General features: G+C 45.8%; 1 protein-coding gene across 2 annotated transcripts in view; it reads right to left on the bottom strand.

Moving 5' to 3' along the window:
- The window catches only part of ARMH4 (armadillo like helical domain containing 4), a 198349-nt gene that overhangs the window by 136955 nt on the left and 48920 nt on the right, over positions 1-12474 (bottom strand). For both annotated transcript variants that reach the window (XM_056547376.1, XM_056547375.1), the window contains exon 4: positions 6390-6587. In XM_056547376.1, the coding sequence (XP_056403351.1) occupies positions 6390-6587 (198 nt within the window). The remainder of the gene's footprint in view (positions 1-6389; positions 6588-12474) is intronic.

Here is a 12474-nt window from a genome sequence, read left to right as displayed (position 1 = left end):
GGGGTAGTTATAGCCTGCTGGGAGGTAATTGGGTCTCAACAGTCTTGCTGGGACTTGTAGCAGGACTGGACAATTGAATGCACACCACGCTGACTTGACAGATGGCAGGGACTGACTTGACTAGACTCGTAAAGCTGTGACTTTAGCTTATTTGACTTGATGGTGGCTGCAGAACTTGACTTAGAGGCCACCAACACTCTGGACACACACACTAGGCACGACTGAACTGGACCTCAGCAGAAGAGCAGAGCTCAAAGAGAGAGAAGCTCCACCCAGGTTTATATGGGGGAGACTAGCAGGGAGCACATAGGACACCCCTGGGATCACCTGGTCACTGGTACCTCCTGGGTCACAATCACATGACATATCACATGGTATAACTCTTAAAGCAACATTACATTTGATAACACTTTACATGGTAAAACATATTTACAATGTGGAAACAAGTGCAGGGGGCCTTGGGGACACTGAAGGAGGCTGCCTGACAGGACAGCAGGAACACGGGGTAACACCTCCCGTACTGGGCCACCACACCAACATAGGACTGGTTGTTTAAAAATACCTGTAATTTCTGGTGAATTTACAGGATAAGCTGACCTGTGTACATGAGGAGCAGCACTATTTCTGGCCATTATATTACTTGTATATAGTATTGTTTAGCGGATTCCTCTATAATTTGCAGTTTGCAGAGCTCCCCCCATAGACTTGTATCGCTTGTCTTACAGATATAGGACAAAGCTGACCTGATTTTTAGAGAAAAAAAGATTTGGGCAGCAGAAGGGGGGGGGGGGGCAGAGGGCAGAAACTTGATAACAGGAGGAAATCATTTTTTTTCTAATAAGGTTTGTAAAAAAAAATTCTTATATTTGCTTATATTATTGATCCATGCAAAGTTTGTTTAAATGACAGTGGTTATTTAAGGGCTCATTCACACTGCGCACTTTCCACTAGGGGGAATTTCGCTATGAAACTCCACTTGCAGCAGAGTCCCATTGTTTTCAATGGACATCCACCCAAAGAATAAGAATGTTCATTCTTTGGGTGGCCCCCTCCTGTCGGCTTGCATTGAGGGGCGGAGCGTGACGTCACATGGGGGCGGAGGCGTGACGTCACACGCCGCCGGCCCTGCGGTCGCTGGTAATCAGTCCTGGAGCAAACACGCTCCGGGCACTGATTACAAACGGGGTGCCGTGTGCATGATCCCGGGAGTCCCCAGCTGCGGGACTCCCGCGATCAGGCATCTTATCCCCTATCCTTTGGATAGGGGATAAGATGTTTAAGCACCAGAGAACCCCTTTAATCCAGACATTAAATAGATTTGTCTGACGTATGGAAAATTATATCATGTGCTGATACACTGTGGCCTTTAGAGCCACAGATTGGGGACCACTGATCAGTGCACTATGGCAAGGTATATCTAGAACAATTTTGTATAAATGCAAATATATAGAACCTTTTCTTTTAAAGATGCTGAAAATCTACAGCATTTCCACACCAAAATCTGCAAAAGAAAATCCACTAAAAACACAGATTTTGGTGTGGATTCTTCACTGCAGATTTTTAGTCCAGATATACAAACAAATTAGATTTTGACTTTCCCACGGAGGTCAATATGGAAGATTTGCAATAAATGCACAGTGTATAGAACACAAAAATTGTCATGCTGTGGATTAAAAATCCACACATACACAGATTTTCTCAGACATATTGGGCTAAGTCCAACATGAAAGGCTCCATTTTGCCTCCAACAAGCCATCTTTATATGAAGTGTAAACTGCTTCATTCAGAGATCACTTTAAAAAAGAAAAAACATTAAATTGTGTAACCTGGAATATGCTGACATCAATTCTAGCATGTTCCCATTTCCACAATGACAAAAGGCCGAAAGTTCCAAAACAATGTACAGGTTACGGCCAGATCTCACGGTAAATGAGACGAGGTGGCCGCTATTGGCGAACATAGCCAAAATATATGACTGTTGTTGATATACTGGTAGAAGTCACACGTCTCATTATATGTGTGTGGTCACTGGTAATTTTCCTGTAGATGGGTACTGCCTAGTGCCAAATGCAGGGGAATTTGCACAGTGCTGTCACTATCACAGGTCTTCCTCTGTCCTGGGGAGGCCATTTATACTCAGAAGTCCGTACCACGGGATCTACTTGATTGACAGCAAGAGATCATAAAAGCACCTGGGGACAGGAAGTAAGGGCGGTTGATGGGAACAGAGGACACAAGAAGATGTCATGAGGTAGTAAGCCATCTACACCCGCCCCAAGGGGAGGGCGCATGCCAAGATGAAGGCCCTGAGAGACCGTCCCAGGTGCTGCTGTGCGTCATGAAATGTGTGTCAAGATACGGTAACAGTGTAGTTACGTATTATGTCTTTTCCACTTTTCTTTGTTCCTATATACAATAGCTACTTTGTTACATGCAACTAGTAACAACAAGTTAACTTCTTAGATGGTAAGAATCAGAGTTAAGACGTGGATGTCATTACGGCAATTGAGATAGCGAATAGGTATATTAAATCTCCATTTAGAGATTGTAGTATGTTTAGTATATAGATCATCCAACTTTCCTCTGCAGAGAAAGGGGGCATGGCCTATGCATATCAATGCATTAACAGTAGTGCACATTTAGCATAGTTGACCATTCTTCGCTACCTTATTTGTCATAAATAAAAATATCTAAAGAGCAGGGGGGGTGCCGTTCTGTATTCATCTTGATATGATGAGTGGAGTGATGCCATAGATTTGATTTGCTGACTGTGTGGTGACTGATGTGTGTACAACACAGTCACTTGTAGCTACTGTAATTCTGTAGTCTCTACATAGCTACTATCTGCATAAGCTTAGCGAGCTTCTATATATGTTCTATACATTTCTTATTTTACACGCTTCACATATGTAGTCATTGCGCTTACCGTATTTTTCGACGTATAAGACGCACTTTTTCTTTTCCAAAACTGGGGGGAAAAGTCGGCGCGTCTTATACGGCGAATACACCCCTATCGCAGCGGTCCCTGCCGTCATCAACGGTCGGGACCCGCGGCTAATACAGGACATCACCGATCGCGGTGATGCCCTGTATTAACCCTTCAGACACGGCGATCAAAGCTGACCACCGCGTCTGAATGGAAAGTGACACTAACCTGGCTGTTCAGTCGGGCTGTTCGGGACCGCCGCAATTTCACCGCGGCGGTCCCGAACAGTCCGACTGCATAGCCGGGTTAGTGCTTACAGGACACCGGGAGGGACCTTACCTGCCTCCTCGGTGTCTTCTCCGTTCAGGGATCCCCTGTATGGCCGGCGCTCTCCTTCCTCGTCATCACGTCATCGCGTACGTGCGTCGGCGTGCGTAACGACGTGATGACGGCGACGGAGAGCGAGGATACCCGGCCAGCAGCAGAGACGTTCCGGAGTGACGGGGACACGGCGACAGCGATGGAGCGACATCCAGGGCAGCGGTGACGGGTCCGGAGCGGCGGGGACACATGAGTATTACCTCCTTTCAATAGAGAGTCAATGCATACGGTTTTCAATATGGTTCCATACAGTTTTCAAATTGAAAACGTATACAGGTACTGTATTGCAAAAACGTAGTGTGAACCCAGCCTCAGTTTAAAAAAGTTTATTTGGTGACAGGTACTTTTTAAAAGGTTACTCCCGTGGAAAACTTTTTCTTTTAAATCAACTGGTGCCAGAAAGTTAAACAGATTTGTATATCACTTCCATTAAAACGTCTTAATCCTTCCAGTACATTTAAGGGGCTGTATACTAAAGAGAAATCCAAAAAAGAAATGCATTTCCTCTCATGTCATGACCACAGTGCTCTCTGCTGACCTCTGCTGTCCATTTTAGGAACTGTCCAGAGCAGAAGAAAATCCCCATAGCAAACATATGCTGCTCTGGACAGTTTCTAAAATGGACAGCAGAGGTCAGCAGAGAGCACTGTGGTCATGACATCACAGGAAATGCATTTCTTTTTTGGATTTCTCTTTAGTATACAGCCCCTTAAAAGTACTAGAAGGATTAAGACTTTTTAATAGAAGTGATTTACTAATCTGTTTAACTTTCTGGCACCAGTTGATTTAAACAAAAAAGTTTTCCACGGGAGTACCCCTTTAAGCTCCATAAGAGGCTTTGCTACTAGCAAGGCCTTACGTACTGTCCACATTATCCTCTTGTTTTACAGTCTCAAGTTAGTTTTGATCGATTTGTTTTCAAAGAATACTAATGGATCCCACTGACTGATAATAGGGAGTCCGTCATGTTTCCTGTATTTTCTAATAATGCAAATATTCTTACCTTAAAAAAGCAATGGAACACTAAAGGGGAAACTGGAAATGTGAACAGAGCCTTACTCTAATTTTAAAGGGGTTGCTGGGGACCCCGGGGATCGCCGCTGTGGCACCCAGCCATCATTACTGCGCAGAGCGAGTTCGCTCTGTGCGTAATGACGGGCGATACAGGGGCTGGAGCAGTGTGACGTCATGGCTTCGCCCCTCATGACATCACGGCCCGTCCCCTTAATGCAAGTCTATGGCAGGGGGCGTGACGACCGCCACGCCCCCTCCCATAGACTTGTATTGACGGGGACGGGCCGTGACATCACGAGGGGCGGAGCCGTGACGTAACGATGCTCCGGCCCCTGTATTGCCCGTCATTACGTGCAGAGCGATCTTGCTCTGCGCAGTAATGATAACGGGGTGCTGCAGCGGCGATCCCCAGGGTCCCCAGCAGCGGGACCACAGTGATCTAACATCTTATCCCCTATCCTTTGGATAGGGGATAAGATGTCTAGGGGCGGAGTACCCCTTTCATTTGTGTGATTATCCTGAAAATTGTGGTTCAGTAAGGCCTCGTTCACACAGCTAAATTTCTGAGCAGAATCGAAAATTCCATTGCCACAGAGTCCCATTTTTTTAAATCGAATTCTGCGGCACTGTGAACACAGCGGAATTTCCGTGGCGGAAACATCTGCCACCGATTCTGGTTCCTGCCTCCGCAGTAAGAAATTAGATGTCAGTTCTTTCTGCAGAATCCGCTTGGAAATGCACTGCTATCTGTGGAAACAACGCATTTCCATGTGGTCCTAGTGCCGACGCTTGCCGTGGATGCAACGTCCAGCTGAAAATTTTACCGCAGGACATACCTGCATAAATGACACTGTGTGAACAAATCCTAACACACTTTTTAATTCGGCAACATCTAGCTAAATTTTTCTGTTCTTTTTTGTGCACACAGCATAATAAATATTTTTCAATTACTGTGCTCCATAATTTTGGTGCATATGAAGACAAAATTCTGGTGCTTGAGGCAAAGTAAATGTGGGCCAATGTCTTACAAAAATGCTACATTTTACATGTTACTGTATAGTGTTATATAGGTCTAGAATGTCAGGTATGTGGGTGTTAATGATAAGCAAAACTTTTGGAGACTTTTGCAGACATTAAAGCCAAGTTATCCCTTGCTTTTTTGGCAAAGTTTTTTGGTCCAGAAAAATACCGTATTTTTCGCCGTATAAGACGCACTTTTTCTTCCCCAAAACTGGGGGGGAAAGTTGGTGCGTCTTATACGGCGAATACACACCTATCGCGGCGGTCCCTGCGGCCGGGACCCGCGGCTAATACAGGACATCACCGATCGCGGTGATGACCGCCGCGTCTGAAGCGAAAGTGACTGCTCAGTTGGGCTGTTCGGGACCGCCGCGGGGAAATCATGGCGTCCCGAACAGCTTACAGGACACCGGGAGGGACCTTACCTGCCTCCTCGGTGTCTGCTCCGTGCCGGGATCCCCTGCATGGTGGCGCTCTCCTTCGACGTCATCACGTCGTCGCGCACGCCGTCCCGTCATCCAATAGGAGCGGCGTGAGTAGCGACGTGATGATGGCGACGTGATGACGGCGATGCAGAGCGTGGAACCCGGCGAAGAAGACGTCTGGAGCGTCGGGGACACCACGGGGACGCGGCAACAGCGATGGAGTGACATCCAGGGCAGCGGTGACAGGTCCGGAGCGGCAGGGACATTATTATTAGATTACCTCCTATCCAGTGGTCTTCAACCTGCGGAGCTCCAGATGTTGCAAAACTACAACTCCCAGCATGCACGGACAGCCGTGGGCTGTCCGGGCATGCTGGGAGTTGTAGTTTTGCAACATCTGGAGGTCCGCAGGTTGAAGATCACTGTTGGGTTCAGAATCTTATTTTTCTAGATTTTGCATCTTTAAAATTGGGTGCGTCTTATATGCCGATGCGTCCTATAGGGCGAAAAATACGGTATGCCATAAAACTGCCACTGTTTTCCTGCAGGTTCATTACAGGTTGAGAAACAATGTTTTATAGTAAAAATGATATGGCTATAGCAGAAAAAGTCTCTTTTTTTACCTTCAGATTCTAGCCTGTCCAACCCATAGGATGCTGTGGTTGTGATTCTTCTGGTTGGGGGGATGTCGACACTCACATGGGACACAGAAGTGACTGTACTGATGATGGTGGTAGAGTCAGCCTCTGTGGTGGCCATTGGTGCAACTGGTGATACAGAAGTAGCTGGAAACTCCTCTTCTTTGGATGATGGATTCAATCCTAGAACAATATTAAAACACAATGCATTGTTAAACCTAAAAGAAAAAGACTGTAGAAAAACATTGAATTTACGCTTTTTTCGAAACACCCATCTAGTAACGCGGTGAACCAACTTTAGTGCAGAGAACTGCAGCAGTTCATGGTGGCATAGATTCACTCTGAAGGAATATTGCCATTGCTGTACATGAGATGAAGGTGCTAACATGCTAAGAACAACCTTTTCTGCCTTGTCCCAGATATTAGGGACGTCACGCCCCCTCCCATAGACTTGCATTGAGGGTGCGTGGCTGTTATGTCACTAGGGGGCGTGGCCAACCCCCGCAGCGGGAAAACAGTGGCCAGTGGAGTGCCCCTTTAATGTGCAATCATCCATCCACAAGTATCAGAGGACCAAGGGTTGTGCCAAGAAAACATTCCCCACATCATTACACCCCCTTCACCAGACTGACCGGTTCACACCTCACAGAAAGGGGTTCATTGATTCATGCTGCTTCTCCCAAGTTCTGACCTCCCATCAGTATGGTGCAGAAGAAATTTCTATTCATCTGACCAGGCAATGTTCTTCCACTGAAAAAATATTGTTTTGCCCACTTGAGTGTTGCCTTTCTGTTTTCCTAAGACAACAATGGCTCTGGAACTGGTCTCCTGCTGTTGTAGCCCATCTGTGATAAGAAATGCTGAATTGTGGGTCTAGACACTTTATTTGGAGACCAGCGCTCTATTCAGCCTTCTTTTCCTGACTGTCCTCTGCCTGTTCCTTATAGAATTCCTGGTATCCTCCTCAGATCCTTTGTATCAAGCAGTTATTTACATCCACAGGATCATCTTTTATTAGATATGTGTCCCCAATCACACCATTTTCAATCACACTGTGGTGAGGGTGTGATGAGGGCAGATGGAAATACCCTAGGGGTAGATGGCACTAACCCCTTGTGGTCGTGACACCAGGGCGTGGTTTATCCTCTACACCACACGAAGGTATACCGCTGGGTCCTGGGCTAGGCATGGGGGCAAATAACGACTCCGATGCCAAGTTACGGAACAACAGCAGCTTTACTGATTCAGACAGATGTAACAGTCTATACAGCTTGTCTAGGCCCACGGAGGGGACTAGTAATTTCAGAGACCACAGGGCTTGCTGGGACTTATAGTGGACTTGGACGATTTGATGCAGGGCCATGCTGACTTGAGACAGATTGACTGACCTGATTGAGACTATGACAGACTTTACCCCGTTTGTAGCTTACCAGGTTTTGACTTGGACCTGGGGGCTAGTGGACTTGTGGATCCATGGCTGCGTGGTAGACGTTAGGCCTCTTTAGGACACCAGACACTCTCTCCAGACTTGACCTTGCTGCACTCAGTAGAGAAGAGCATAAGAGAAGAGCTAGCTCCACCCAGGGTTTATATGGGGGAGACTCTAGAGGGGTCCCATAGGTCACCCAGTAGGTCACATGGTCACTGATACCTTCCTTGGTTACAACACATAGCAACATTATTATTGAAAGGCATATAACATCTGTACACTACACCATATAACATAGGCACTTAGGGGAAAACATAAGACACAAGTACAGGGGAGGCCCAAGGGTCACGGAATGGAGTCTGCCGGACAGGGCAGCAAAGGTACAGGGGTGCAACTCCTGTACTGGGCCACCACAACACCATTCTCAATATACACCATTTTTAATATAATATTGACACCGTTGCACTTTAAAACTCCACAAAGTTTGTAAAGTATGTAATAAATCTTGAGTCCTGGCCAGTCTAGCACCGATGACCAGGCCTTGTTCCAAGTCACTCAGATCACTGTATTTTCTCATCCAATGTGGATTTACACAGAAACCGATCCACAAAACGGAATATTTTTTTGCTACACTTTGGGCATTTAATTTCCACACAGGGAAACTCCAATGATAAAAGGATTGGAAGCTATTTAAAATAGACCAGTGTTTCCCAACCAGGGTGCCTCTACTACAACTACAACTAAAACTACTACTCCCAGTATGCCCAGAGAGCCTCCATCGGTCGCCATCCAAACAGATAGAGCTTGAGAGATTCTGCAGAGAATGGCAGAAAATTCCCAATTCCAGATGTGCAAACCTTGTGGCATCATATCCAAGAAGACTGGAGGCTGATATTATTGTCAAAGGAGCTTCAACTAAGTACTAAGTAAGGGGTTTGAATACTTATGTCACTGTAATATTTCAGTTTTACCTTTTCAATACATTGGCAAATGTTTCTAGCATGCTGTTTTTACCTTGACAATATGGGATATTGAGTGCAAAATAATGGAGGAAAAACAGATATTTTTTTATTTTACAACAAGGCCTCAACCAGGGGTCAAATCCGGGGACAACACTGTGGGAACTCACCCAAGATTTCCACTCAAGGGCTGGTCCCGCAGGACTTCTGCTAATGGGAACAGTGGGGGTATTCATGAGAAGTGGTGTAGGTGAACGTCTTTTTACTTCATTCATGTGGTGAAAACCTGCACCAAATGTATTACATGGGACAGGGCAAGTGATAAATCTGGTGCTGATCACATTTCTTACTTCAGTACACCACTTTGTATGTTGTTCCCTCTGTGACTTATTGTGCCACAAATGTGGCACCTGAGATCTCAGATGCCAACCACTAAGAAAGAGATCTCAAGTTTATGATCTTAGACCATATTCCGCCACTCAAAAGGGGTTGGGATCATGTTACACTCCTAAAAAATGCAAACTGAAGTGGATCTTCAGACTAGGTACCATAAGACCTCACGGTCTCAATACTGAATTTAAAGGGGACCTTTCATGAAAAAAAACTTTTGATATAGTATAGATTAATGTATGCAGAATAACTTTCCAATAGCATGTGATTAAAAAATATGCTTCTTTCTATTTAACTCTCCACTTTGAAAAATGACCACTAGAGGTCTCCCTACCAGTCCTTTTTTTTATAGATTTCAGACTCATGCTGGAGTCCTAAATCTCAGACTGGAGCCCGGACACAGACAAACTCAGCACTGCTCCCTGTCAGGGAGTTTGTCTGTGTTCTGGCTGCAGTCTGAGATTTAGGACTCCAGCATGAGTCTGAAATCTATAAAAAAAAAAAGGACTGGTAGGGAGACCTCTAGTGGTAATTTTTCAAAGTGGAAAATTAAATAGAAAGAAGCATATTTTTTAATAACATGCTATTGGAAAGTTATTCTGCATACATTAATCTATAATATATCAAAAGTTTTTTTGATGAAAGGTACCCTTTAAGACTACAGCTAAAATGAGGACGAGGTAGCTTCTCTGATGTAGCCCCTTACCTGATCTATGTAATTCTCTGTATTCTTTACTTATTGACCCAACTAATATCATGTTTTTTCAGTTTGAATTTCAGATAAAAATGGATCCTACATTTTCTTGCCACCAACAGAGCAGCTATAGTGTCCTGTACATGAGATGGAGCGTTTTTTCTTTGTATTATAATACAGGAGCTGTGGCACATCATTATTCATGTATGCTAGTTTGTCTTAATTGCTTAAGTGGGTGCAGATCACTCAAAGATAGCTAGATAGCAAAGACACCTGTACAGGAGTACAGGTGACAGCGTCTGTGATGCAGCAATGCCCTAATGTTTATGTTAACATATTTTTACTATGTTTTTATTGAACACTATTGTTATGTACACTGTATGCTAATGATGTAATTATGCAATTAAATGAGCACATTTAAGGCTGCACTGTGGGTCAGTCAGTTGAGCTTGAAAATGGCGACGAGAGGTCGCGGAAAGTCGCTGCTGTATAACACTGGTATGATGCAATACATTTTTACCAATTTTGCACAAAGTTCTGTGTGCTGCTGGTATCTGGTTTTGATTGACAGATGGATATGAGATAGATAGATATGAGATGGATAGATATGTGATAGATAGATAGATAGATAGATATGAGATAGATTGATAGATAGATATGAGATAGATGGATAGATAGATAGATATGTGATAGATAGATAGAAAGATATGAGATAGATTGATAGATAGATAAATAGATATGAGATAGATGGATAGATAGATAGATATGAGATGGATAGATAGATATGAGATAGATATGAGATAGATGGATAGATAGATAGATAGATATGAGATGGATAGATAGATAGATATGTAATGTCCCAGTACGGGATATGCTCCTACAGTCCTGTCAGGTTGAGTCCCGGTACGTCCTCAGTGCTCTCCTGCAGTGTTCCCCCATATTTTGTATAGGTTGTATATTTAATTTAAAGGACCTTTGATATGGTCACATGATTGTTAGTCACCTGATAATGGTTGTCACATGTTTAAGTCATATGTTTTGTTACCCAGAGAGCACCAGTTGACCAGATGACCCACAGCTAGCCTATGGGCTCCTTGCTCAGCCCCCCTTTATAAGAGGGGGAGGTACTACAATCACTCTCTTAGATCCTGAGGTCAAGTCCAGTCCAGACGTCTCAGAGCCAGTGTCCAGTACATCTGGAGGCCTTAAAGGACAAGTCTCACAGTAAACAATTGTTCAGCTTTTAGTGCTGAAGGTAAAGTTATATAGGTTTGTAAATCACTTCCATTACCAATGCTGCTTAGAAACAAGCTTTATCTGCATTCTTCTGTCTGACAGGAAATTCAGCTGTTCCAGGTTTTCATGACTTTCGACCCCCTATTCAGGCTGTTATCAGCAGCATCCCGGGGCCATGACGTGACAATTACCCAGAAAACCCCTGTGCTGCAGAGAGCTGACTGAGCTCGGCCTTAGCCCCTCCCATCTGATGAATATTCACACTGTCCTCCCTCTGTTCTGCAGTGATTGGCTAAGCAGCACTGCCTATATGTCGGCTGATTCAGATCATAGTTCTCTCCCCTCTCCTTGCTAATGTTTTTACACTGATAACGGAGGAGAGGGGGGAGGGGAGGGAGCTGCCAGCGTAGGGCTGTCACACTGAGAATGGAGGGGAGGGAGAGTAGAGTTGTCACACTGAGCACTGGGGAGAGAGGAGTGCAGGGCAGAGGAGGGGGGAGGTGATTGTGCCACTGTAAAGCTGTTTCATTGAGAGGAGGAGGGGGAGGGAGTGATTTTACAGTGTAAAACTGCAGCTTCAACTCCAGGGTCCCTCTCTCTGAGCACTGAGATTACATTTTGTTTCCTCGTGGCCACCCTGCTGTATAGGGCTATGATTGGAGCTCAGTGCTATGTGGGAGTGGCTAACATAAATTAGGGGTGGTAACAAGCTCTCTGCTCAGGCAGCTGAGAGCAGGAAATGTGAGCAGTGCATGCAGGGAAATGTAGTCTTTGAGATCACAGGCATAGGTGTTACGCCGAGCGCTCCGGGTCCCCGCTCCTCCCCGGAGCGCTCGCTTCTCTCTCGCTACCGCAGCGCTCCGGGCAGCTCCACTGACCCGGTGCGCTGCGATACCATCTCCAGCCGGGATGCGATTCGCGATGCGGGTAGCGCCCGCTCGCGATGCGCATCCCGGCTCCCGTACCTGACTCGCTCTCCGTCTGTCCTGTCCCGGCGCGCGCGGCCCCGCTCCCTAGGGCGCGCGCGCGCCGGGTCTCTGCGATTTAAAGGGCCACTGCGCCGCTGATTGGCGCAGTGGTTCCAATTAGTGTGTTCACCTGTGCACTCCCTATTTATACCTCACTTCCCCTTCACTCCCTCGCCGGATCTTGTTGCCATTGTGCCAGTGAAAGCGTTTCCTTGTGTGTTCCTAGCCTGTGTTCCAGACCTCCTGCCGTTGCCCCTGACTACGATTCTTGCTGCCTGCCCCGACCTTCTGCTACGTCCGACCTTGCTTCTGTCTACTCCCTTGTTCCGCGCCTATCTTCAGCAGTCAGAGAGGTTGAGCCGTTGCTAGTGGATACGACCTGGTCACTACCGCC

Source organism: Hyla sarda, chromosome 11 (genome assembly GCF_029499605.1).
Source record: "Hyla sarda isolate aHylSar1 chromosome 11, aHylSar1.hap1, whole genome shotgun sequence".
Lineage (NCBI taxonomy): Eukaryota > Metazoa > Chordata > Amphibia > Anura > Hylidae > Hyla > Hyla sarda.
Note: the sequence above shows the minus strand (reverse complement) of the source record. Positions and strands in the feature narration are given on the sequence as shown.